We start from the raw sequence: 25,521 nt of genomic DNA, 5'->3' as shown, positions 1-25,521 counted from the left end.
GAGTAATTGCAGCAGATTTTTTTTTAAACATTGGGATGTTTCGCCAATACCAGTTGCATTGTATGTTTTTTTTAGCTAATAATAGAAAATCGGAGTAGAATATAAACATTTTGGCTCATACAATTGTACACATTTTTTTTTGGGGGGGGGGGGGGTAGTTAGCATATTTTGGCTTTCATCCAGCAGTGGATTGGCAAAGGGCTGTAAATTATAATTATAAAATGACTAAGATCTTCATAAAATCAAAAGCCGCATGGGGACACTGGCGAGGCACGTGGTGTGTCCCCCTCGGCTGGAAACGGCGTTGTGTAGTGACACCGGGCACGACGATGTGTCTGCAAAATTAGAATGCGCCACAAAACTCCTCCTTGAACAGCGCCAGGCTTGGCTTTGAAACCGAACGAGTTGCAACGCACAGCGGCATTCACTTCTGTGCAAGAAGCCTCGGTGCCCTCTCAGCTGGACTGCAAGAGAGACTGTGGGGGCGATTCGAGCTCAAACATAGACCCGTGACACTGACACACACACACACTCCGGTTATCCTCGCAGCGGCTTTTGGCTAGCCATCGAACAAAGATGGTCAGATGAGCTTCAGCGGCCGTCTGGAACGCTCTTGCTTCTGATATTAGGAAGCCAATGGAGCTATGCAATTTTTTATTTCGATTAAAAACGTATTTCTTTAGAACTGCGTTTTGTGTTTAGTTTATTGTCCTTCCCCCACACTTCTGATTAGCAAGGTTGGCTACGTACAGTGCAATATAATTTCAACATAAATACTTACTTACATTGGTCGGTACTCTACGGGCGATGAGAGTTTTGAGTTTGGAGGTGAATGCGTTATAGCTCTAAGCAAACGAGCCTTTTTTTAAATCACATGATCAGCTCTGTAGCAGTTAAGTCACCATCGAGCCAATAGGTTTTTTGTTTTAATCAAAACCCGGGCAGTTCCCCCAACGATGACGGTGGACCGGAATCAAAGTGGAAAGGAGCGTGGGACTAATTTGACTGGAGACGGAGTGAGGGCAGAGCCCTTCGCTTATTTTGGGCATTTTTCGCAAGAACGAAAAGCCACGGTGAGTTCGGCCTCGCTGCGAGTTGTTTGGCTCAGTGATGACGTCATCTTGCGTCCTATTTAAGAGCAGAAGCAGCAAGATCTCTTCACAATTCTGGCTAAATCGCCCGATGATGCTTGATTTAATAACTAGTGAAACATCACGGTACTCCAATTGTAAATGTTGTGGATTTACTCTCCAACACACTGATGGGCTGAAGCAGTAATTAACTGTGACGTTTTGTTTACGTGACGAACATTACTGGTTGGCCGAGTTGGGTGACTGTGGGTTAAGTACACATTTAAACATATTATGAACCGGCTTCACTGTTGAGCAACCGACTTGGAACCCAAAATACACAGCGAACTCTACGGTAACGTATATCACGTTTGTAATGAACCTGTAAAAATCCTAATTAATCCCAATACATATTACACGTTTCAGCTCATGTATTTTTGCATATGTGTAATACTATATATGGCATATATATGGTAGATATATGCACATAAATAATGAAATAATGCATTCATTTACTGCCGAAACAAGCCAGTAAGTGTGTTTGTTCTCTCCGACTCGCTGTAACCAAACGCGAAGCGGACGTATGTAAAGATGACGATTTAATTGTTACAAAGCAACGGGGGGAATGGAAAAAAACCCGTCAGATTTTTCACACGATTTTGATCATTATAAGTTCGCAGATGCTGCCCAGTGTTTGTTGCTGCGCCGTACAAAGAAGTCGCGCAACCGCCGAGTGGCTTTTAACAAGTCCCACAGGATCATTTATTCTGGGGTTGTACTAACGAGAGACTTCAACCCACGTGGGGGATGAAAGGGGAGGTGCGGGGCGGAGGGGTTGCGGGGCAGGGAGGGGTGGAAGCTGGTGAGAGGGGAGGCGGGTTCCAGAGGCGGCAACACAGGAGTCGCAAAACCCTTCGGCCATTGGCACCTCGCCTGTGCTGCCAGCTTCACTCCGTGCCCGCCTCTAGGGCGCCGCTGAGGCGAGATGTTGCCTCCCTAGGCTGATACGTAGGAGGAGGTCGTGGGTTCGATCCCGTCCCTGATGATGCCTGTATATTTGGAGTTTGACTGATCTCTCTCCCCGTGGTGGTTGCGTGGATCTTTCCTCGAGTTCCTCCCGTTTTTCCCCTACACGTTTGGAAACATGCGTTTAGATTACAGTGTTTGGCTGCTACTATAAATTCCCACGTATGAGAAGCCACTTGAATGATCTACGATGATGTGTGGCCAGGTCAACTGAGTTGAGTTTCTTTGAATCCCATTACCATGGTCCCTTTATATTTAAACGATTTAAAAAAATGTTTTACCTGGTACTGCGCACTGAGCTATGTCGCTCTTATTCAGAGAAAAACCTGGCCACAAATGACAGCTCAACGAAGTGGCTTACCATCGTGTGCAAATGTATAGCAGCCAAATTGTCTAAACACGTGACCGTGATTCTAAATGTGGAGGGAAAAACCAGAGGACCAGGAGAAAAATCCACGCGACCATTGCGAGAGAGCAAGATAACGCAAGCTTCAAATATACAGCAGCAGGCGTCAGGGTCGGGATCGAACCCATGACCTCCTGTATACCAGGCGAGGTAGGTCACATCTCGCGACCGTGGCGCCTACGAACAATCGCCGCAAATGGCATAGCCGCCCACAGCCACCCACAGCCGCAGCACGCAAGCAAAATCTCCACTCCTTGTTTTTTGGGTCACCATGCCAACCCATCGCGATTGTTACTGTTAATGAGCCATCCGGCTCTGCCATTAACGTCACTGCCTTCCATTCAGCCCACTCATTTGACCATCCTCTGGCTGTGTGCGTGTGCATGTGTGTGTGCATGTGCGCGCATGTCAGCAAGAAAGAGAGCCTCAAGCAAGCGACCACTTGGAATACGTAGGAATAAAGAGACACACGGGCAATGAATGAGGAACACACAGAAAGAGAGACGGGAGAGGAGCACATTCAGACTGGCAGACAGGGCGACAGAGAGTCAGAGGGACAGAGAGAGGCAATGAAGGACGTAGAAAAGCAACAACAACGAAATTTGACTCACCGATGACTTTCACGAAATATGCATCAGATTCAAAAGAATTGTGCAGCGCATAGAGAGACAGGTCCCCTCCCATCACCAGCACGTCCAAGATGCCCTGCAACAACACAAGCCACAAATATCAACACAAATTCACTGCCGCGCCCAGTCCTGCAAAGGACACATAACACAGGCACGGGCTTCACTTTGCTCACACCCCCAACTCATGCACATCCAAGTCACGAAACAAATCTTTATTTTTTTCAATTGCAAGAAGGCATCTTGGTTACCCTCACGGTAGACACAATTTCCACGCGTGTGTGTGGGTGTGCGTATGTTTGGGATGGTGGCGTAGTGGTGAGCGCACAACGCAAGAAATGTGACAACCTGCATTCGATTCCTGCTTACGGCCTAATATTGGTGACGAAAATCTGAACCTCCCCAAGGTCGTCTCAGCCTCAAATGAGCACCTGGCTGCAGTGTGTAAACAAATCAGCACTGGGGAGACGAAGACAGGCCACACACCCCCTAGTGTGCCGTGTTGGTCTTCATAGGTGCTCGCTAACAACTAACTTGCCCTAAAAGTCTCCAAAAGGCTGTACAGAGGATCTTTGTCTCATGCAGTATGAACACGTGTGCCTGTGTGTGTGCTTTGTATACTGGTGTGTGCACGAAGAATGCATGCAAGTGGGCACATGCAAAAATGTATACACAAGCACGGCCCTGCATTGATGTTTGTGCCTGTGTGTTTGTGTGTGTTCACGTGCATATGTTTGTGCTGCTACACATAATTGTTCGGTATGACGTGGTATATCAGACTTGCTCCTGGACTGAGGTATAGGCTGACATGTGACAAGATCAGATATCTGAACATCGACATAGCAAATAGGTCACTGGGTAAAAATAAAAAATGCAAACTGCTTAGGGATGGGGATACGCTATATTGCTCTTTAAAGTAAAAAAAATACATGAGCTTCACAATGCATTACCGCTTGTGATTTTTTTTTTAAACATCGACCAACAACACACACGTCCTCAGGACATCACCGTCCATTCTTACGGCCGTCCCTCCCGCCCTCCAGCCAGCAAAACTTATATATAATATAGTACGACAGGGAATTGCAGGTTAACCACACACCAACACTGCATTGGGTGTAGACAGCTAATTAATTGGGGTGGATTTGTGCTGGAGGGACATGCGTCGCCGTACGCGCCTGCACGAACCGGCGAATGCCCGCGAGCGCTCGTGCGCGTGTGCGGGCATTTGCCACCACACGCGATGGAATTCTCGCAAGCCCGAGTCGAGGAAGCCCCACGAGTGGTGGGCGATGCGCTACGCAACACACAGCGACAGCAAACCCGGAGACATTTCATTCACCTCCCCCGCTCCCCCGCTTCACCCCTCCCACCACCCGCGCGCTCTCTACCGGGCAACCGATTTGCACGGTGGACCTGCTCAAGATTAGGTGGAAAAGCCTCAACGGTGAAGCTAAGCGGGCGGAACTGCACCGGTCGCAATGGTGATGGGGTTCCAGTGACAGGCGCACCAAGCGGCAGTAAATAAAAAGGAATTCGAGCCCGCAAATAGGGCAAGATTAGAGGTCTTGCAAATGCTGCCAGCGACCTGGGTCAGTGGGCGGATTAGAATAATGTAGACGTGTCCCGTTCGCGTCGGCGACGCCTCGCACGTGTGAGCGTGATGGAGCTTCCTCACTCCTCGGCCAATGTTTTCCACCGGTCTGTGTCGCGGAGGCGTGCAAGTAGGAGAGCGATGGCAGACAGCTCGTGCAAGTCCCTCCCGCAGCCACAATAACGTTGCAGGATTTAAGAAACGTCGTGAGAATTTTATTGTTTTATTTGTATTATTTGATCATTTCCCTTCGACGCGACTTTACCGAAAGAACCAAGAATAGGATTTAAGAAGTTAAATTAATAACATACAACCTTACGAGCATTTTTATTATTAAACACCGTGAGCACACGACGAGCATTGGACCTTGCTGGGAACGCGTAAGCAAGGAAACAGATGGATGTTAATCTGCTTGTTGTTTCTGTAAACAATTACCTTTAATTAGCGTTAAACATTTCTGTGAATGCTTAGTTCACTAGTGTTCGTTCATGTGGATGCATCTCACTCGTTTATTACGTTTTCATGGACCGTTCTCGCAGGCTTAAAAGCTTGAGGAAGACACTCAGGGTACCCGGCTGAAAAAAAACCTTGAATGCTCCGAAAGGGATCTGCGTACACCGTCTGGATTACCTACCTGCCTGCCTGGACGTTCGTTTCAACTTTTAAACCCCTTTCATGCATTGCGTCTACTGTAGCGGGCTCCTATTAGATATATATATGACTGCTATTATAAATCGAAAAAATATTCAAGGAGGGCGGGGTGTCCTTTGACTCTCACAATCGCATTATACAAAGAAAAAAACCCGGTGTTTTTTGCTCTTAATAATTTATGCACGAGAAGATAAAAATTACTCTTCACTGACTAAAGTAAGGGAAAAAAATATATAAAAACATCTACAGTTTCCCATGACAGATTGCAGGTGAAACACATGTTTATTTTCTGCACCATGCAGAATGCATGTGTGACCAATCCATCCCACGTGCATCACGATGGAATAGATGCTCGCGCTTGTGTACATCTGCCAATAGATGTTTGCTCGCATGCGTTCACGTGTTCACGTGATGCTCTATATCTGAGCGGTTGTTTACATGTCTATGTGCGCGTGAGTTAATGTGCATGTTTGTGGAGCCGCGGTGCAGTGGTTATTGTACTGCGCTACAAATCCGCAAACCTGAGTTCGATGTCTGGCCACGGAATTCCTGGAAAAAATCAGTGACGAATATCTGAACCTGCTCTGGGCCTCCCCTATGTCAGCTTAGCCATGAACAAAGTACTTACGGTAGTGCATTGTGTAAGCATCATCATCAATGGAGCCACAGTGATGATATTTACATCATCGTGTGCTGTGCCGGCCTATATAGGTGCTCGCTAACAGCACTTGCCCCAACAGTCTGTCACAGGCTATACAAGGAATCTTTGTCTGTTCTTGTGTGTGCGTGCTTGTGTGTGATACAGGACCTAATTAGGTGGCAGTAGGCGTTAATGTCCCAGCTTGGCGACGAAAGCAAAAAAAACATTTGACGTACCGCCCTGATTTTTGGAATGTGCTCACGCGCTCAGTACCTCGCCGTGATGTAAATTCTAGACAGAGCCGGCCGCACAGAGTTTTAATCAATAATAACATTTCCAATATAGCGTCGACGTCCAATATAACATCCGCGCGAGCTCTCGCCCGCTCTTAAATAAGGGTTTTTGATTATAATATCATCAGCACCGCCGTGTCAAGCATGCCAATGTAACAACCAGAGACGTTAAAAGTACGGCTTTAAACCAGGTAACGCACACAATGCGGCGTCGTCTGTTCATAATCAACGTTTTTGGGTTTAGATCGCGTTATTTATAAATGTGTCGTAACCCTCCACCACCCGACACGGCCAATCAGTAAAAAAGTGGATGCAATTACCAGCGAAACGTCGTACTCAAATTGTAAATGTTGTGGTTTCGCGCTTCAACACACCCGTGGGCTAAAGCAGTGAACTAATTTGTCTTTTGTCAACGTGACACTTTTTTACTGATTGGCCGTGTCGGGTGGTGGAGGGTTACGACACATTTATAAATAACGCGATCTAAACCCAAAAACGTTGATTATGAATAATATTGGTCGCGAAAGCCTATGTGTTAAACTGGCGTCGTCTATGTTTAACATTTCCTTTCAGGTGATATCTCAGTAATACACTTCAATTGCCACACGTGAATTCAGTCAGCTCTGTCCCTCGGGGTCAGGGGCAGGGGCGGGGGGCATGGGGGCCCACACAAAATTCATGTTGGTCATTTATTTCTTGGAGATTTAACACTGCCCGGTGTCTGCCCTGCTGCTTAAAACCCCGCAACGATCTGCGGGAGGTCGCCGGCCCAGAGATAGTTCTCGCACGAGGCAAATTTCCATCCAATTTTCCCAAACATCCATCAATTGATCTGTGCCCGAGTCTAATTCCGAGCTGGCCTTGGTGGTTAACCGTCAATGGGTCTCCCCTTTGTTGGGAATCTCATCAGCTCTGCCATGAGACTTACTCGGCAGCATCGTGCGTGGCACTCTCGTTTTCTAGCCGCAACGAATGGCGCCGACTTCCGGTCTAAATTTCAAATGATTTCTAACGAGGCCCTTTTTATTTATCCGCAATAATCCCCGCCGAGCTACATGGTACGTTCTGCCACGGATATTTGGCGGGTTCTTCGTTGAGTATTTTTTTTGGTTGCCACAGAGTCATTATTTCCAGACATTCAATGTCTCCGCGGAGATTTCTTTTTGGCCTTTAGTCTGTCCCGGAATGCCCCTGATTGCTTTTTTGAGTGAGGGCACTTGACATCGAGATACGATGACACCAAAAAAGGCTTACGCTTGCAAAAAAAAAACGACCATGCGATCTCTCCGTATGAAGGGAAAGCCTTTAACTTTTGTTTTCTTAACTGCCCAGGTGCATTGCATCGATCACTTGTCTGCCACGCGGCACAGGGGTTTTAAATTCAGACTCTGCACACGGTTTGTGCCGTCGCCATGTACACTTTGCCAACCGCCGAGGCTCCTCGACCGCGGCGAACGCATGGCTAATGGAATAAATTACACACAATCCTCGAATAAGTGGCCAATCACGTTGATATACAGCATTCCCCATGATAGGCAATTTTCAGTCGCTGCAATAAACGCCTATTTTATGTAACCCCTGTTGTTGTTGTTGTTTTTTTGCCTTAACCTTGTCAACTAGTGTCCAGCCATTGACATTGGGAATGCTTTTAATCCTGATCTCTGGACTGCTGTTAACGATCATGATGGCAATGGCACTGAATGCAATGCTGTTGCTGGAGCTGCTGACGACGACGACGTATGCTGAACTTAATTCGCACCGCACGGTAGCCATCCGTGCTCATCGACGGCGGCACTGTGTACGCCGGACCCATTCTGCCCGTTGTCGCGGCCTGCGCTCAACGAACCCCGATTCACAGCAACCGCTTGCGCCAAAAGCTGTCGCCGCTCGCCAGAACGAAAATCGAACGGGCGCCTGCACGCGCGAAGATGCCGAGATGTTCGGGGCAGAAATCACGTGCGAGGCAGGCGAGCGCCCGCGCAGGTGTGGCGCGCATAGCGGCTCGTGCGCCGCAAAAAAAAACTTCGGCACGTGGAAATTTTCACCGAGTGTGAAAGGGCTGCGCGAGCGGAAAATGTGTCCGCGCCTCACTCCTCCGCGGCAACAGCGGTCCCCCGTTTCCATGGGAACACGGCTCCTTGAGCAGACGGGTCCTGCTGTGACAGTGGCACAGCAGTCGACATTATCCCAGAGCCCCCGTCGTGTCATTCGCCACCTCTACCTCGCCCCACGCGTGCGTCGCATCGCCCCACGTGTGCGTCGCATCGCCCCACGTGTGCGTCACAACACCCACACGTGCATCGCACCGCATTTGTGCCGCACAGCACGTGTGCGTCACACCACTCCACGTGTGCGCTGCGCAAGAGCCTGCACGGCCGCATCTGTCGTGCGTGTGTGTGCGAGTGTTTGCGTATGTGAGTGCGCCACGCGCACATTTTTTTTGCTTTAGCTAAGTTATTTTCTTATTTCCAACAGTGTGCTACAATCGCATACACCGAGTAGCCCTATTCCATCACCCGATAGCTTCCTCAGGAGCAGAAGAGAGAGACACATGCTGACAGAGCAAAGCCCCAGCATGAGACGCTACAGGGACAACACCGACCAACTGACACTTGCACCTGCGTACGAGAGAGTTCTGTAGCTGTGTAGGAGGCGGAACCTTTCTCTGTGTCTCTGGTGAAATGTTTTGTCTTTTATCTGCATTGGCCACAACCACCAGCAAGGAGGGTTGACAGCTCAAAAAATGTTCTTGGGCCATTCGAGTAAGGCTTGGATAATGTTCCAATCCTTCACGAGCCATACGACTATGCTAGGCTCAGTCACAACCCTCTCTGTTCGCTGAACCCAGGATGTTGAATGAGCTGGCTCAGTATCTGATGAGGGAGATTAGCTGCCTGAAACCACCAATGTAAAAATAAAGAATTAACGCGGTGGTATTAAAAGACAACACACCGAGTTCGTCATTAGTGTTTAGCCTCTTGAGCTTTTGAGCCTGGGCACAGCAACTGTGATAATAAAACAAAAGATAAACATTGCCTTATACAGGAAACCGATACAATGCGACAGGATAACGTTGCAGGTACATCTGACGTACCTTGCATGGTGGAACTGAGAGCACGTTTATTTATGGACTTAGTTATTTTTAAGGGAATCGGTGTTTATTTTTAAACACGGCTTCAGACATTGTCCAGCACTATAAATAGTTAAGGAAGGCAGTGCCATGTCAATGATTTCACCCCTACAGGAAATAATCAAAAGTTGGGTACAACCAGTTTACAGGGATAGATAATACATGCTTTGTTCCCAATATCGAATTGTAAAGCACATCATCAAGCTGAAGCTGAAAGACCACAGCACTCCACCAACCAGTGTCTCACACAACGTGCCATGGAACACGACGCTCTCAAACGCAGCGTCTCAACTCACGATATCGGCAGCAATTGGGACGATATGATCAGCCGTTGGCGTGCCGGGCATAACGCAAGAGAGGATAATGGATCGCCGCCGATCGATGCTTGCGGGGAGAGAGTCTAAAAGCTGCACGCGCAAAGGCTTTGCGAGTTGTGTGGAAGGCCACTGTCACATTGCATCGAGTGCAATTTGCGTCTCGAGCGGGAACAGTTCGAGATAAAACCAGCTGGCAGATGCATGCGGAGGGGGCGGATGTACGCGCACACAATGGCGGAGTCAGGAATTTCAGGTAGGGGGGCAACCCCTCCAGCAATGAAAAATTATAGTTTCAATTTAAAGCTTTTGTGACTGCAGGGATTCATCTTCTTGGTTCTTTCGGTAAAGTCACGTAGAAAAAAAAAAACATTATTTTATTATGTTTTATTTTTATTATTTTATTATTTCCCTTCTACTTGACTTTACCGAAAGAACCAAGAAGATGATAGTTGTTAGTAAGTAAGGACTTGTCCCTTGCTTTTTATTAGACGTGTGTGCGGCGATAGCGCAGCCATCGATCGAGGGTCGAATTCGAACCGCGTTGTGTGATCGGCATCGCGCTCGCTGAAGATATGCCTTCAGGGAAGTCGTGGATTGTATACGCAACTGCGCACAATTCTGTGAGTCACTTATAACCGTTTTGCCGTTACTTATTGCCAATAATGGACTCAGATTATTGTCCTATCATCTCATAGAGTCCCTGGCACGTAATAATATGCTACACAGTGGCAATGGGGGTCACAAAATGCCGATTTATTACTAATAAACCCCAATGATCCGATCGAAATCTCTAATTTCGATCAGATCATTGGGGGGGGCACGTGCCACCCCACCCCTACCGGCTCCGCCTGTGCACGCACAAGGTGAAAATACATCCGTGGCAACTTGCGAGCCTATTAGGAATGCACAAACATGAAGGAAAACTAATATCCCATATAGCCTCATAGAATACCAGTGCAAGTATCGTTAGCAAGCCCCCTAATGAGGCAGGCATAGCCAATGAGGGAGGTGGTGACACGGACAAGTGAAGTCTCTCCAGTCTTAAATTTCGATTTAAAGCTTTCGTGACTGCAGGGATTCATCTTCTTGGTTCTTTAGGTAAAGTCGTCACGTAGAATGGAAGTAATAAAATAATACAAATAAAACATAATAAAATAATTCTCACGACGTTTCGGCCACAACGCAAGCAGCCGTCCTCAGGTGAAGAACAGGTCTGTCAATAAGACAGAGACTCTGTCCTCAGGTGAAGAACAGGTCTGTCGACAGACCTGTTCTTCACCTGAAGACGGCTGCTTGCGTTGTGGCCGAAACGTCGTGAGAATTATTTTATTTATTATATTCTACGTGACGTTACCGAAAGAACCAAGAAGATGAATCCCTGCAGTCACGAAAGCTTTAAATCGAAATTGTGTTCAGGTTGTACCGCTTGTTGTTCGGCAACGATTTACAACTTCTCTCACCCGTGGTTCAGGAAGGAGCTACAAAGGACGTGGAGCGAAACGTTGGACATCGTGCGGAAGAACACGTGGTACAGCCCGAAACTACATTACAGCACAACTGTGAAACCCTACGCAGCAGTCAAACCAGAGGCTGTATTTAAGGTAAGTCATGGGGTGGGAGAGACTCGGGACAGGTTACGATAACGACACTGGCTGGAATCAAACTTGGGTCACTGGGATCATCTCTGTTTGTACGCGCACACGCACGGACGTGTAAACAAGATCCGAAGGAAGCACACAAATAACACAGATGAATGAGGAAGCACGTAAGACATAACCGTGCATAGGCTGACCGATGCTAAACATTTACTCTGCCATAATACAAACACAATCATAATAATGATAGCGGTAGATTTAAATACATTAAGTTTGTGTATTTTATAGAACAAATACGTACACGGATCACACGCACAAAAAAACACATTAACGGAGAAGAGACGCACACTTGCCACATGCACTCTTCTTTTCTTCCCCAAATGCTGTCAGTGAGATTAAACAAACCAGATGCTGTTGTGGCGTAGCTAAGAGCAGCACAGAGCAGTCAAATTACTGAAGCCAGACACACCGCAGCCGATTCCATTCCTGGGCAAAGTGGACATGTGCCAGGAATCCCAACTTAATTTCATTAGTTAAATAAAACTGTGTTCCTCTTCTCCCTTGCATACATTAAAATCATCAACATCAGTCATGCAGACCTCCCTCAGCCATTCATTTTAATCAAGGGGGTGGGAGGGGGGAGTCAGCTTTACCATATTTCACCACGCTGGTCGGTGCGACTCGGGGACTTCGAGGACTGGTTCAGACCTCGCTCAAGAATCAAACTCGGGTTTTTGCGGGTTCATAGCGCAGCGCGCCGACCATGTTTTTTTTGGTATCATTTCCTGAAAGCGTTGGGCAGAAGTAGAACATTGAGATGATGCGAACCCGTCGAACCGCCGAAGCCGTTTGGCAGGCCGAGGTGCAAGTAAACAAGGCATCGAGATCTCCCTTTGCATGAGAGATCTGTGGTCTCCATGAGCTATTTCCCGATGGTTCTTAGTCATCAGCACTGAGGTGGGAGACCGGGGGCAAGGGAGGTTGACAAAAGACATCTGTCCGAATCCATCCCCGTGTGTTTTTTGAGCGAACGTTTAATCAAAGCATTGTTAGTCATTCCAGATGATCGAATAGCAAAATACTTGTAAAAAGGGACGCTAATGTAATTTATTTTGGTACAAAGCCTTTTTTCGACATTCAAACCACAATGCGTGTCTCGTGAGCGTAATAGTTCAATGCTATTGTAACTGCCAGCAAGTGCAATACTATTACTGTCCCATTACGAAGGTTTGAAATGTGTTGCCCATTCCATTTACATGAATAAAATATTTTTTTTATTAAAATTACCAGCATAAGCTGGCACACCTTTCCACCACACAGCTCTGTCACACGAAAAAAAACATATAGGCGTGGGCCATATTAACATCACATGCTAATTTAAGTAAGTGCTATTTGTTTGGCAGCTTTACAGAAAGCCCAGGGGGCGCATACAATCATTTGACAGACCCGAAACAGCCCCTGCCACCGTCTCGGAAGAAAACCACATGTTGCTAGCGTGACACGACTTTTAATTTAATTCCAGCAGACTTCAGGGGGAATGCACGGTTGGGAACAAGCTCCTCTGCTTAGTATTCATGGGGGGGGAGGGAGGGGGGGGGGCTTGTGGGAGTAATTCTATCTACAATCCATTCCCAATGTGGTGATTTTTTTTCGTTTTCTGCCTCCATTTCCAAAACGGGGCAGTCGTTCTATTTACCGAAAGGGTTTTCATTTCGATGGGAAGCGAGCGGGCTGCACGAGACTGACCGCCGTCGGCTTCTTTCTGATGAAGGTCGCGGACGAGAGTGACCAACACCATCCACACCTTGACCTTGCTCCTCCCAAACCCAATCAGACGCATTAAACGGTAAAATGGTGCCACTATCTCGCGGGGAGCGGGGAGCGCCGTTGCCGCTGTTTGCCAGCGCCCTTCCTCCTTGACGAACCTGACAATGGCCGCGTTCGATTCCCGCCCACGGATGTAGCTAACCAGTCCTGGTCATCCGCTAGGTTGACTCGGCCTCAAGTGAGTCCTTTGGTACAGTGTGTAAACATCGGCATTGGTGACCAGGGGTAGTGAGCTCCACCTCATCGTGTGCCTTAATAGGTGCTCGCTAACAGAATGCACCCCAACAGGTCTATACAGTCAGTTCTGCTATAACGTGTCTTGTTTTCATAACGTGAATTGGATATAACGCGATGAATGTATTAGGGAAGACATTTTTTTAAAACGCGGATGCGAATTGGATATAATGCGATTGAGTGAACAAATCTACATTGCGCGAGTAGGAATAAGCATATTCTTGGTTCTTTCGGTAAAGTCACGTAGAATGGAAATAATAAAATAATATAAATAAAACATAATAAAATAATTCTCACGACGTTTCGGCCACAACGCAAGCAGCCGTCTTCAGGTGAAGAACAGGTCTGTCGGCTGCTTGCGTTGTGGCCAAAACGTCGTGAGAATTATTTTATTATGTTTTATTTTTATTATTTTATTATTTCCCTTCTACGTGACTTTACCGAAAGAACCAAGAAGATTAATCCCTGCAGTCACGAAAGCTTTAAATCGAAATTTAGGAATAAGCAGTTTCTACGGCTGCCTCGGCGTAGCATGACACAAGGCATTGGGATGCTGCTGGATGCTGCGAGATGCTACCCACGTGCCTCAGTCTTTGTTCAGCCTGCGTAAGCATCTCATGTGTTATCGCGCGCTGCGCTTTACCCTACATTACATATTATTTATAACGTGATTTATAATAATGCAACTACCACGTTATAGGAGAACACGACTGCAATACGCTATAAGGGGGGATCTGTGTGTTCTCGTGTGTACACACAAAGAACAAATGAAGAAATAACAAGTACTCTGCAATATTACCCCATTCGGTCGTGTGCGATGACAGGTTGTTAGAAATTGACAGCCGAAGCCGGCCTGAGCTTTAGTTCATCTCAGCACAGAAAATGATTACGAGGTGTTGGCCGCACAGTTCCCTGGCGCACCCTCACAGCCTAAAGAGGGGGTTCGCTAGATACCAGGGGAGGAAGGGTGCAACCCTGCCTCCTTCACACCCCCACATATCCCACAAACCATCCCCAACCCCCCCTCCCCCCGGCCAATTTAATGAATAGTCGCGGTTCAGGGTCATGATTCAATTCAATAATTAATAGCACAGGTACATCTAACATCGACGCACACCTCGAGTGGCTTTCAGGGTCGCGTTAACCCATATCATACAACGTATACAAAAGAAATAGATAAATTCTTGCACACGTGATTTGGTGCATGGACCGTGAATTTAATAAATTATATATAAACTTGATAAGTGATTTATTGTTAAACCGTGACTGGATGGACTATCACACAAAGCTAAAGACCTGCGGCCTTGTGTGTACAGAAACCTTGCGTTTGAGCATGTTGTGTATGGGCAACGATGACACAAGTGCTTGCAAACACAAAGATACCCCGTATAGCCCACAGAGATTTTTGGGGAAAGTGCTGTTTGTCTCCCTAGTGCAGACGTTTATATACCAAAGCAGGCATTGATTAAAGAGCCAGTTTATGGAGCGGAGGTCCAAAACCAGTTCAGATATTGCTCGTCATTGATGTTAGCTGTGGATAATAAAAGTATTCTTGGTTCTTTCGGGAAAGTCACGTAGAAGGGAAACAATAAAATAAAAAATATATAAAACAATAAAATTCTCACGACGTTTCGACTGCAACACAAGCAATCATCATCAGGTGTGAAATCCACAGCAAGCATTTATTTTTTCAAAATTTCTTGCTGTGGATTTCACACCTGATGATGATTGCTTGTGTTGCAGTCGAATTTATTTTTTCAATGTTTTTTGCTGTGGATTTCACACTTGATGATGATTGCTTGTGTTGCAGTCGAAACGTCGTGATAATTTTATTGTTTTATATTTTTATTATTTTATTGTTTCCCTTCTACGTGACTTTACCGAAAGAACCAAGAATATGAATCCCTGCAGTCACGAAAGCTTTAAATCAAGATAATAAAAGTGCTTTGGGTTAGATCGCTTAAATATAAATGTGTCGTTAACCCGCCATCACCCGACACAGCCAACCAGTAAGGTTTGTCACTTGGCACGTTTTGCTTACGTGACAAACCTTACTGGTTGGCTGTGTCGGGTGATGGCGGGTTAACGACACATTTATACTCACGCGTTCTAACCCAAAAAAAACCTTTATTACGAATAATATTGGTCGCGAAAACCTACTACGTGTCAAACTGATATGAGCTGTGGCTAAGAATCGACCTGATGACGGAGACTTGTGTTGCCTCCGAAACGTCGTGATTTTTTATTATTATTACTTATATTAATTTTTATTTCATTTTTTACCTACGTGACTTTACCGAAAAAACTATGAGTATGAATCCTTGCAGTCACGAAAGCTTCAAATCTAGAGCTAAGAAGCGACCTCAGTCCACTGGGTGTGTAGCTGGTTAGGCCAACGCCAACCCACACAAATTTACGCGCACAGCCGCACACCCCTGCAATGCACCCTGTGGTGCGAATACAGACTCACACACACTGATAAATAGCAAATCACATTTTAGACATTTGACCGATTGGTCTAAATTAGGCATCACTTTTTGGCACTCTATCACCTCTCCTGTGAAGGTTTCCTGGCTTGTGTGAGAGGTTGGGATCTTGCCCTGGGATGTCACTCGGTGGACTAATTGCTGATACTGGTGTGAGCAGCTAAGCGCTAGACCCTTGTCTGTTTATACCTTTTGTTTTCTTACCATATCTTGATTTGTTAATTAATTAAAAATTTCTGAGGGTTGCATTTACTTAATAATTGCTATCGATAGGATTAAGCCGTGAATATGATTCTGCATATAATTATTGTACAGCGTTGTGAAATGCAATTATAGCATGAATAACCCGATGTAAAACTTAAATTATTAAAATAATTGTTATCGTAAAGGTTGAAGATCGTGGCGGCATGGGCGTTGGGGCAGTGGCTAGCTCGGCCGATTACTGAGGGTATTCTCTGTGTCCGTGTGCCTTCAAACCTGTGTGCATCTCCAAGTGACAGTTATCTGAACTGCTCCTGGGCCTCCCCTAGGCCGACTCAGCCTCAAATGAGTACCTGGTGCGGTGTGTAAAACATCGCCACTGGGGAGACAAAAGCGGCCGGGCGTGGTGCTGGTCACCCACTCCCTTGTGTCGGCCTTCATAGGTGCTCGCAAACAGGACTTTCCCTAACAGTATGTTATCACTATAGGGGGGATCTTTGTTTTTGTGTGTCTATGTCTGTGCGTGTGCGTACGTGCGTGTGTGCGTGCGTGTGTGTGGGGAGCGGTACAGTAGCGGTTAGCGCGCTGCGCTATGAACCTAGTGACCCGGGTTTGATTCCTGCTCACGGCCAACACCAGTGACGATTATCTGAACCGGTCCTGGGCTTCCCCTAGGTCGACTCAGCCTGAAATTAGTACCTGGTGTGGTGTGTAAACATCGCCACTGGGGAGACAAAGGCGGTCGGGCGTGGTGTTGGCCACCCACCCCATCGTGTACCGTTTCAGCCTTCATAGGTGCTCGCTAACAGCTCTTGCCCCTACAGTCTGTTAAGGCTATATGGGGGATTTTTGCTTTTGTGTGTCTATGACTGCGCGTGTGCGTACGTGCGTGCGCGTGTGCGTACGTGCGTGTGCGTGCGTGCATGTGTGCGTGTGTGCGTGTGTGCACTCACGTCTTCGTAAAGGTCGAAGAACGTGGCGACCAAGGCGTTGGGCAGCCGGGTCAGCTCAGGAAGGTCCCACAGGGGCTGCAGCATCCGTCCTGCGGCGCTGCAGCTGGGCTCCGTGCAGGGCACGTTCTCCAGCAGAAACGCGGTCCGTGAGCTGCAGTACATTGCACGTGCGGAGGCACGAGCGGACACAAGCGCAAGACACAACAAAGATCCCTCGAATAAATTTCGATTTAAAGCTTTCGTGACTGCAGGGATTCATCGTATTGGTTCTTTTGGTAAAGTCACGTAGAAGGGAAATAATAAAATAATAAAAATAAAACGTAATAAAATATTTTATAAAAATAAAACATAATAAAAGATTTTATTAAAAAATATTTTATCATGTTTTCTTTTTATTATTGTATTATTTCCCTTCTACGTGACTTTACCGAAAGAACCAAGAAGATGAATCCCTCCAATAGCCATACGCAACACTGCTGCCAGTGAGCGAGTAGGAAAACCGCCTTTGCTTTCCGAGCGTCGATGCTTACACGCTGCACCGGGTACTCGTTTGAGAATGATTGAGGACTGGTTCAGTTGTCACTCGCCGCTGATGTTGGCCGTGCTCAGGAATCGCTGTGGTCTCCGGGTTTCGTTGCGCAGTGGCAGATGCAACAACTCCGCTCCTCCCCATCACAAATGCAAAGAATACCCCGTGTAGCCTCCATAGATCATTGGGGGAAGTGCTTTCACCAACCACCGGTTAATGTGCACAGTGCTGATATTTACACACTGCACCAGGAACTCGTATATGGCCGGAGGACAGGTTTAAATAACACACGTCACTGAAACTATCCTTGGCTGTGAATCGACTTCAGGTCACCAGATTCGGACACTGCGGTTATCCCCGACTGCGATAACCATCACTGCCCAAAAAAGACACACACACAGGCACACAAAATACCATCCTGTTTGACCATTCAAAAGTACCGTAGGCAAGCACCCATTAAGAACCGCATGGCATCCTGTACATGGGAGAATAAGTGCAAGGAACTATTTACAGTCTAATATGAAGGCTTTTGCGGCCATAAATATAAACGTGAGATCGCATAAATATTTATGTGGCTGTCACCTGATGAGGATGGTTGTAATTACCGGTGAAATGTCGAATTCGAATTGTAAACGTTGGGGGTTTACTCTCCAACACACCGGTGTGCTGTACAAGTAACGAATCGGCACGTTCTGTTTACGTGACAACTCTTACTAAGTGGCTGTGTCGGGTGGTGGCGGGTTTAACGACACATTTATATTTACGCGATCTAATCCCAAAAAAACCTCTATTACGTTTCGATTTAAAGCTTTCGTGACTGCAGGGATTCATCTTCTTGGTTCTTTCGGTAAAGTCACGTAGAAGGGAAGTAATAAAATAATAAAAATAAAACACAATAAAATAATTCTCACGACGTTTCGGCCACAACGCAAGCAGCCGTCCTCAGGTGAAAACCAGGTCCGTCGAAGCGACAGAGTCTGAAGTACGGTTGCTTGCGTTGTGGCCGAAACGTCGTGAGAATTATTTTATTGTGTTTTATTTTTATTATTTTATTACTTCCCTTCTACGTGACTTTACCGAAAGAACCAAGAAGATGAACCTCTATTACGGATAACAATTACAAGTAACAATTACTTCTCAAGTATTGGCGCTGGATAAGCTGCACAATAACCTTACTCTGTGGACAGTAGAGAGTGGTACCGGTGTAAACATCTCTAGGCACAGACATAAAAATTGCCACCTTTGTGCATCCCTGAGATATAAAACCAGCTTGCTTTGCTCGCGCACAAAAGGCACGCAAGCTCGCAGAGCCACACGTGCATGATTGAGTGATGTGCTAGCGCATGCACAGAAACGCAACAAGTACTTTCTTCTCCAGACGACGAAATCACCTTTTTCCCATGTAATTGCATTCAAAGGTTGAGGGTGCGTTTCGTTCACCGGTGTGTGTGTGTGTATTTGTGTGAGACCAAATTTGGTTAACTTTATTGACTCTGGGCACAGAATTTTGATGCGTCTTATTTTCCAGAGCATTTTATAACCCGGAGAATATGGTACGACAAGGGTGGGCAGTGTCTTCCTTTACTGAAGGCCCAAAAAGGAAGTTTCAAATGCCTTTGGCAGGCAACCCACACGTTAACGCACACCTTAAGAGTGAGACAGATTTGACCATGTTGAGTGACCTACATAGAGACCCCATATACGTGCACATAGACCACCTTTAATCTCATACACGACATCAAATGACTTTTATACTTATAAATTTACATAGAGACGCAGAAGTGAGTTACAAAAGCTAGGCTTTTAAAATTTTCCAAGGATTTTGCACAATTTCCCAATGAGTCTTGCAATGTTGCTGGAAAATAAATGATTACATGTTTTGTAGAAATATGGCTTAATCACATTTGATGTTTTGCCTATGAACACATTTTTTTAAATGAACTTAAAAAAAAAACGTCATTATGACCAGAGGCAAATCACTTCAAAGTTCTCCCCCATTTATCAAAGCTCTGTATGTTTTTGGAATGTGATTTAATTTTACCTTCATATTAAAGTCAGCTCTTATTGTTTAGATTTTTAGTGGAAGTAAATTCACAGTCCGCTTGCTCAGCATCAATGGAATTTAAAAAAAGATCATACACGGACATATGCAAGCAAATAAAATATGCCTCGTATAGCTTTTGACAGACTTGAAGGAAGTGCTGTTAGTGAGCACCAATGCGCATCAAGACGGTACCCTTAAATACACCACGCCCGGCCACCTTTGTCTCCCCAGTGCTGATGTTTACACACTGCACCAATTATACGCTTTATTAAAGGCTGAGTCAACCGAGGAGAGGTCCAGGATTGGTTCAGATATTCGCCACTTCTTCTTGGTTCTTTCAGTAAAGTCACGTAGAATGGAAATAATAAAATAATAAAATAAAACATAATAAAATAATTCTCACGACGTTTCGGTCACAACGCAAGCAGCCGTCCTCAGGTGAAGACCATTCTACGTGACTTTACCGAAAGAACCAAGAAGATGAATCCCTGCAGTCACGAAAGCTTTAAATCGAAAAAGATTCGCCACTTGTTATTTGATTGTGTAGCGCACTAACTGCTATGCTACCATTCTCCTACTTATACATGCATATACTGGACTATATTATACAAAGATCCCCCGTATAGCCTTAACAGACTGTAGGGGCAAGTGCTGTTAGCGAGCACCTATGAAGGCCGGCACGGCACACGAGGGGGTGGGCGGCCAACACCACGCCGGGCCGCCTTTGTCTCCCTAGCGGCGATGTTTACACATCGCACCAGGTACTCATTTGAGGCTGAGTAGACCTAGGGGAGGCCCAGGACCGGTTCAGATAATCCGTCACTGGTCTTTGCCATGAGCGGGAATCGAACCCGGGTCGCCAGGTTCGTAGTGCAGCATGCTAACCGCTACTATATTACACACACACACACGCATAAGTGCACTGAGAATAAATGACTCTGCATGACGTATTACCATAACCTTTCCCTAGGCAAATATTACAATTGGAATGAGTGCCCAAAGTGCACAAAAGATAAAGTAATAAATGTTTTTGTCATTTGATCTCGGCATACTTAATCAAGACCGTATACATTTATATTTTCACAAATGCAGCCAATATAATGAAAAACAACTTAAGAATGCTAGCGCGTTTAAACACAGCAAAAGCGGTAAAGCCCACGAAGCTTCTCTTGCAAAATTAACATTTATATCAACGTTAATCAATTTTCAGATCCTTCCAAAAAGCTAAGAAAACGAACAAGCATGGAGATTCTAGATTTGAAGCTTTCGTGACTGCAAGGATCATATTCTTAGGTTTTTTCGGTAAAGTCACGTAGGTTAAACATTTTAATTAATAAAAGTAAAATAAAAATAAAATAAAAATCACGACGTTTCGGAGGCAACACAAGCTTCCGTCTTCAGGTGGAACCGTCATAGCACGACTGCTGCATCAAGTAAGAGAAATTCCAAGAAAACAGTCCTTGTATATATACTGGTTGAGGGTGGGAGGATCCATTGTGAGGTTCGGCATGGAGATGGCCAATTGGGTATAGGCTAGCATGAGAAACCCAATCGGCTTTCATATGCCAGCTGCCCATTGTGATTGTCACCAGACCCTCATGTGAGCAAAACAAGTCTTTGTTTGGACTATTCTCAGCATTCATTAATCAGCAGAAAATGCTTTGTACCTTGACACCAGTGATAGAAGGGGCATTCTGTGATGACTAATGAGCCTTGCGTTTGTTTGTGGGTCTGTCTCAAGCGATACTTAAAAACAAATTCTTTTTTAGATCTCATTTAAATAAAACTTAGTATGCATGTTTGGCTCCAGAGTCCCACGGCAATGACACATGCACTAGCTACACACACACGCGCGCGCGCGTGAAACTCTCTCGCGAGACCATACCAATGACCCACTCTTACGTGGCATGAAAACACTGCAGCTCTGCGAGTAAAGTTAAGAAATGCCTTCAGACAAGCAATGTAATAACAATACAAAGGAATGGCCTCTCTGCCTCTTCCAGTTATGCCGTTGCTACGGTAAATGTGCGACGAAAGCCGCCGCGTAGAAGCTTTGCCGTGAAAAGGCTACCTGTACTTTCAGTCTGATATTTTGCAGAGGCACGGCATTGTACGGAGCATAAAGCCACGGAGAGGGAATCAAAGCGGCTGGGTGGCTCAGGGCACAGCTAATGCTTGCGTGGGGAAATCACGCAAACACATCCCCCGTTTTGGGTCTGTGCAGCAAGGTAGATGGTCTCTGCCCGATTGCCAATGACGGCACAAAAGAACCCGTGAAGAAAGTAAAAAAATTGAAACACACCAGACAGAAAATTCACCCGTAAAAACAAAGTTTTTCACTATAAATCCTTTATATGCGTGGCATCGGTTTTATTTTATTATTCATTTCTGTTTTTCTTGAGTAAGAGTTTCATTGTTATCACATTGGTATTTTAAATTAAATATGAAATTTTGTTTTTCCTAAAAAGTGGAAAATTTTGGAAAACAATTTTCACGAAAATAAATTGTCACGCACAACGAGTCTGTGTGCAAAATGTCAGCTCGATTGGATCACGGGAAGTGGGTTAAAAAACGACCGAAAGATTTGCACGGTCGTAAGCGCGCAAGCAAGCGAGCAAGTGAACTTAATATAAAGGATTTTAAAAAAGGCAAATGATTTATTAAAAAAATGGCATTCAGGTGGTGCTCATCTCCTGTTTACAGTCCTGAACCAGTGGTAGAAATTCTGCAATCATATGGCACGGACAAGTCTATTCATAGAACCCCTCTTAACAAGGCGGTACTTATTTTTATCGATCCTGGAGAGATTATCGGCTGAGTCAACCCCCAACCAGACAAAGATCCCCCGTATAACCTTAACAGACTGTTGGGAAAGTGTTGTTAGCGAGCACATATGAAGGCTGGCACGGCACACGAGGGGGTGGGTGGCCAGCATCACGCCCGGCTGCTTTGTCTCTGTAGCGGCGATGTTTACACACCGCACTAGGTACTCATTTTAGGCTTAGTCGATCTCGGGGATGCCCAGGACCGGTTCAGATAATTGTCAGAGGTGTTGGTCTCGAGCGGGAATCGAACTCCGGTCGCGCAGCGCGCTAACCACTACACTAACCCCCCCTCCCCCCAATGAGAATAGATTTAACAAGATGCAAAGATGTGAATTGGATGTCCTAGAGATTTCACTCGGCCTTATGCCCATTAGGATTGGAATTTGCAACCTTGCGATTGCGAGTTGATCACTCTACCGCTGAACCAAACGGTCAGTTCCGTGCCAGCCCCGAGGATTAAAATTGTGTTTGGTCAGAAAGATGTCTCGATTCCGTGACTTTCGTTTTCCAGGGCCAATCCCTCATGGTCGTTTGAGCTGTCAGTATTCTAGACAAGCAACAATTCACTCTCCTCCCCACCCCTGCAGTGATTTGATGAATTCAATCAAGTTTCTATAATTGTTTTCGTCCCATTTGTACTGCCTCACTTGTATGGCACGTCTTGTATGTTCTATTATACATGTGCTAACAGACTAAGAAGTAAATTCTAGCACATTTTAGAAAATTGATTCTCCCGTACACAATTCAACCAGAGGTCGCAACCGGGTACCCGATACCCGTACCCTACCCGATACCCGGTTACCCGTACCCAGCCGGGTACGGGTAGCCGTTTGCGACCCTGGTGCGGCCGGGTACGGGTAGGCCGTGAGTCACTGGTGAGTAACCGCTTGTCACTTATTTCGGGTAGGGTACGGGTAGGGAATGGGTACCCGTACCCGGCTGGGTACGGGTACCCATTTGTGACCCTGGTGCGGCCGGGTACGGGTAAGGAATCAAAACCCGTTTGCGACCTCTGAATTCAACACAATGCGACGAACCTGGCCACCCGAGTTCCATTACCATCCACGGCTAACGTCAGCAGTCGGTGATATCTGAGCGGAACGAGGGGGGCAGGCGGGGGGGGGGTCTTCATCAAGTGGTGTATCGACAAAGGGCTGTAAATTATTTATTGTTATTTAATTGTGGACGCGAAAATCAATTTTAACTGACGGAACACGACACGTCTGGAGCCGTCTGAAACAATCTGTCTTCGTCACATGACTTTGCACAACTGGGGTATAAGGTGCTGAGCATCAAAAAAAATAACACGTTTTAAAATATACATAACAACATATATATTGCAAGAGATAGTCAGTGTTTCATTCTATTACACAGTGCAAGTGTTCATATGAATGCTCACAACTACATACGATGTTTTTCCTTTCCCGATCCTTTGGCTTAATGGTAATAATAATGGCAGTTAGTTTAGAAGTGATGAAAATTATTTACCAAGGTAACATTAACTCTCAGGACATGAATTTTTCAGAGGTCTTGCAATTTAATATTTGGCCGACTTCATGAATGTTTCGGAACGTGGCGAGGAAACCAGAAAACCCACGGAACGGTGAGGCGGCGGGGGGGGGGGTGATTCTCAGCACTGCCATCATCTGGCCATGTCTCACAGCCGCACACCTACAACACCTGGCAAACCCTGACAGTCAACTATACACACGGGAACCAAGCTCAAACCTGCTCGATTTGTTAGATCTGCCGAGATCTGACATCTTCGAGATCATTCGATCTTCGGCAGAGCATAGGAAAGAAAGGAGCTATTTTTTTTCACTTTCGAAAAATGTACTGTACAATTTCATTAGCAACACGGCATAAACATATAAAGCATTGTGCTTCTGTCGCCAACTGAGACAGGATGAGCTCTTAACTTGAAGGCACGCGTATTTTCAATTAATTTCCTAAGACTCGCAGACTTGGAGAGGGCGACAACGGGTGAACAGAGTAGAACACACCGCTTGCTAAACGTGATCTGGACTGACAGCTTGTCACTGCCACTTGTCAAGTGTCGCATGGCTTCAGAACCTCAAGTGGCGATGCCACTTGTAGGAAAACAGCTCGTCTGCATGCAGTCTAATTACATTTATAATTTGCAAACATGCACGGTCCCCTCCGGACACGAGCGGGAGATGCTACGTGGTGTTCATTTCAGTTTTCAATTTCCTTGCCCGGAGTCAAACGACAACTGATAAAGCGCTATGAGTGGGGGCAAGAAAGTCAGACTAATAAAAAACGCGACGTCAAAACAAAGACAAAATAAAGTGAATGTAAGCCAACATGTCGTTTGCCATATTTTATTAAACTGATCAAAGAAGAGCTCACGGTAAAAATTGAGTAAAACCGTGAACTTAGAAGTGGCCCAGCCAAATTCTATTTATGAAGGTGGCGTTATGATTTTCTCCGACTGTACATCTTCTGAAGAAAATGTAATGCCTCAATGTCTGCTGCACCGAAGTACTTTAAGAAAGATTAAAGATTTAAAGATGTATAAATTTCATCTCACTGGCTGCTGGAAACACAGGTAACGTCGGCAACGCAGCAGTGGAAAATGTACCGACTTTTTTTCCCAGAGTAACTCAGGAGCCATTAATATTCAGTGCTATTTACCGAGCAGTATTTTTTTTTAATCTGGGAATTAAACCTGCACGCATCTTCATGACAGCGTGAAGAGTTCATTTTAAAAACCACATTTAAAAAGAAATGCTTTCTGAAGAGAAAGGGCTGCATATCGATTTATTTGCATTTCATATACAGTGTACAAAAGAAAAATACGAAAACAAAGATCCCCCATATAGCCTGAACAGATTGTAGGGGCAAGTGCTGTTAGCCAGCACCTATGAAGGCCAGCACGGTACACGAGGGGGTGGGTGGGTGGCCAGCACCACGCCCGATCGTCTTTGTCACACGCGGGTATATACAAAACGTAAAAATGTGTTTTCCAATTAAACTGTAAATAAATATCACGCGAATGTAATTGCTAGTGATTTTTTTTGGCAGAGTCAAAATGCTAAATTGGTTCATCCAACGCA

At 45.7% G+C, this 25,521-nt stretch overlaps 1 protein-coding gene across 1 annotated transcript in view; it reads right to left on the bottom strand.

The window, feature by feature from the left end:
- Nucleotides 1-25,521, bottom strand: part of ITFG1 (integrin alpha FG-GAP repeat containing 1) — a 183,172-nt gene that overhangs the window by 66,087 nt on the left and 91,564 nt on the right. The window contains exons 11-12 of the mRNA XM_078606544.1: nucleotides 17,047-17,197; nucleotides 3,114-3,207 (exon numbers count right to left, since the gene is read on the bottom strand). Of these exons, the coding sequence (XP_078462670.1) occupies nucleotides 3,114-3,207; nucleotides 17,047-17,197 (245 nt within the window). The remainder of the gene's footprint in view (nucleotides 1-3,113; nucleotides 3,208-17,046; nucleotides 17,198-25,521) is intronic.

The sequence above is a fragment of the Lampetra planeri genome, chromosome 26 (assembly GCF_965212315.1).
Source record: "Lampetra planeri chromosome 26, kcLamPlan1.2.h2, whole genome shotgun sequence".
In the NCBI taxonomy this organism is placed as follows: Eukaryota; Metazoa; Chordata; class Hyperoartia; order Petromyzontiformes; family Petromyzontidae; genus Lampetra; species Lampetra planeri.
This window is presented reverse-complemented; position numbering and strand designations above follow the sequence as displayed.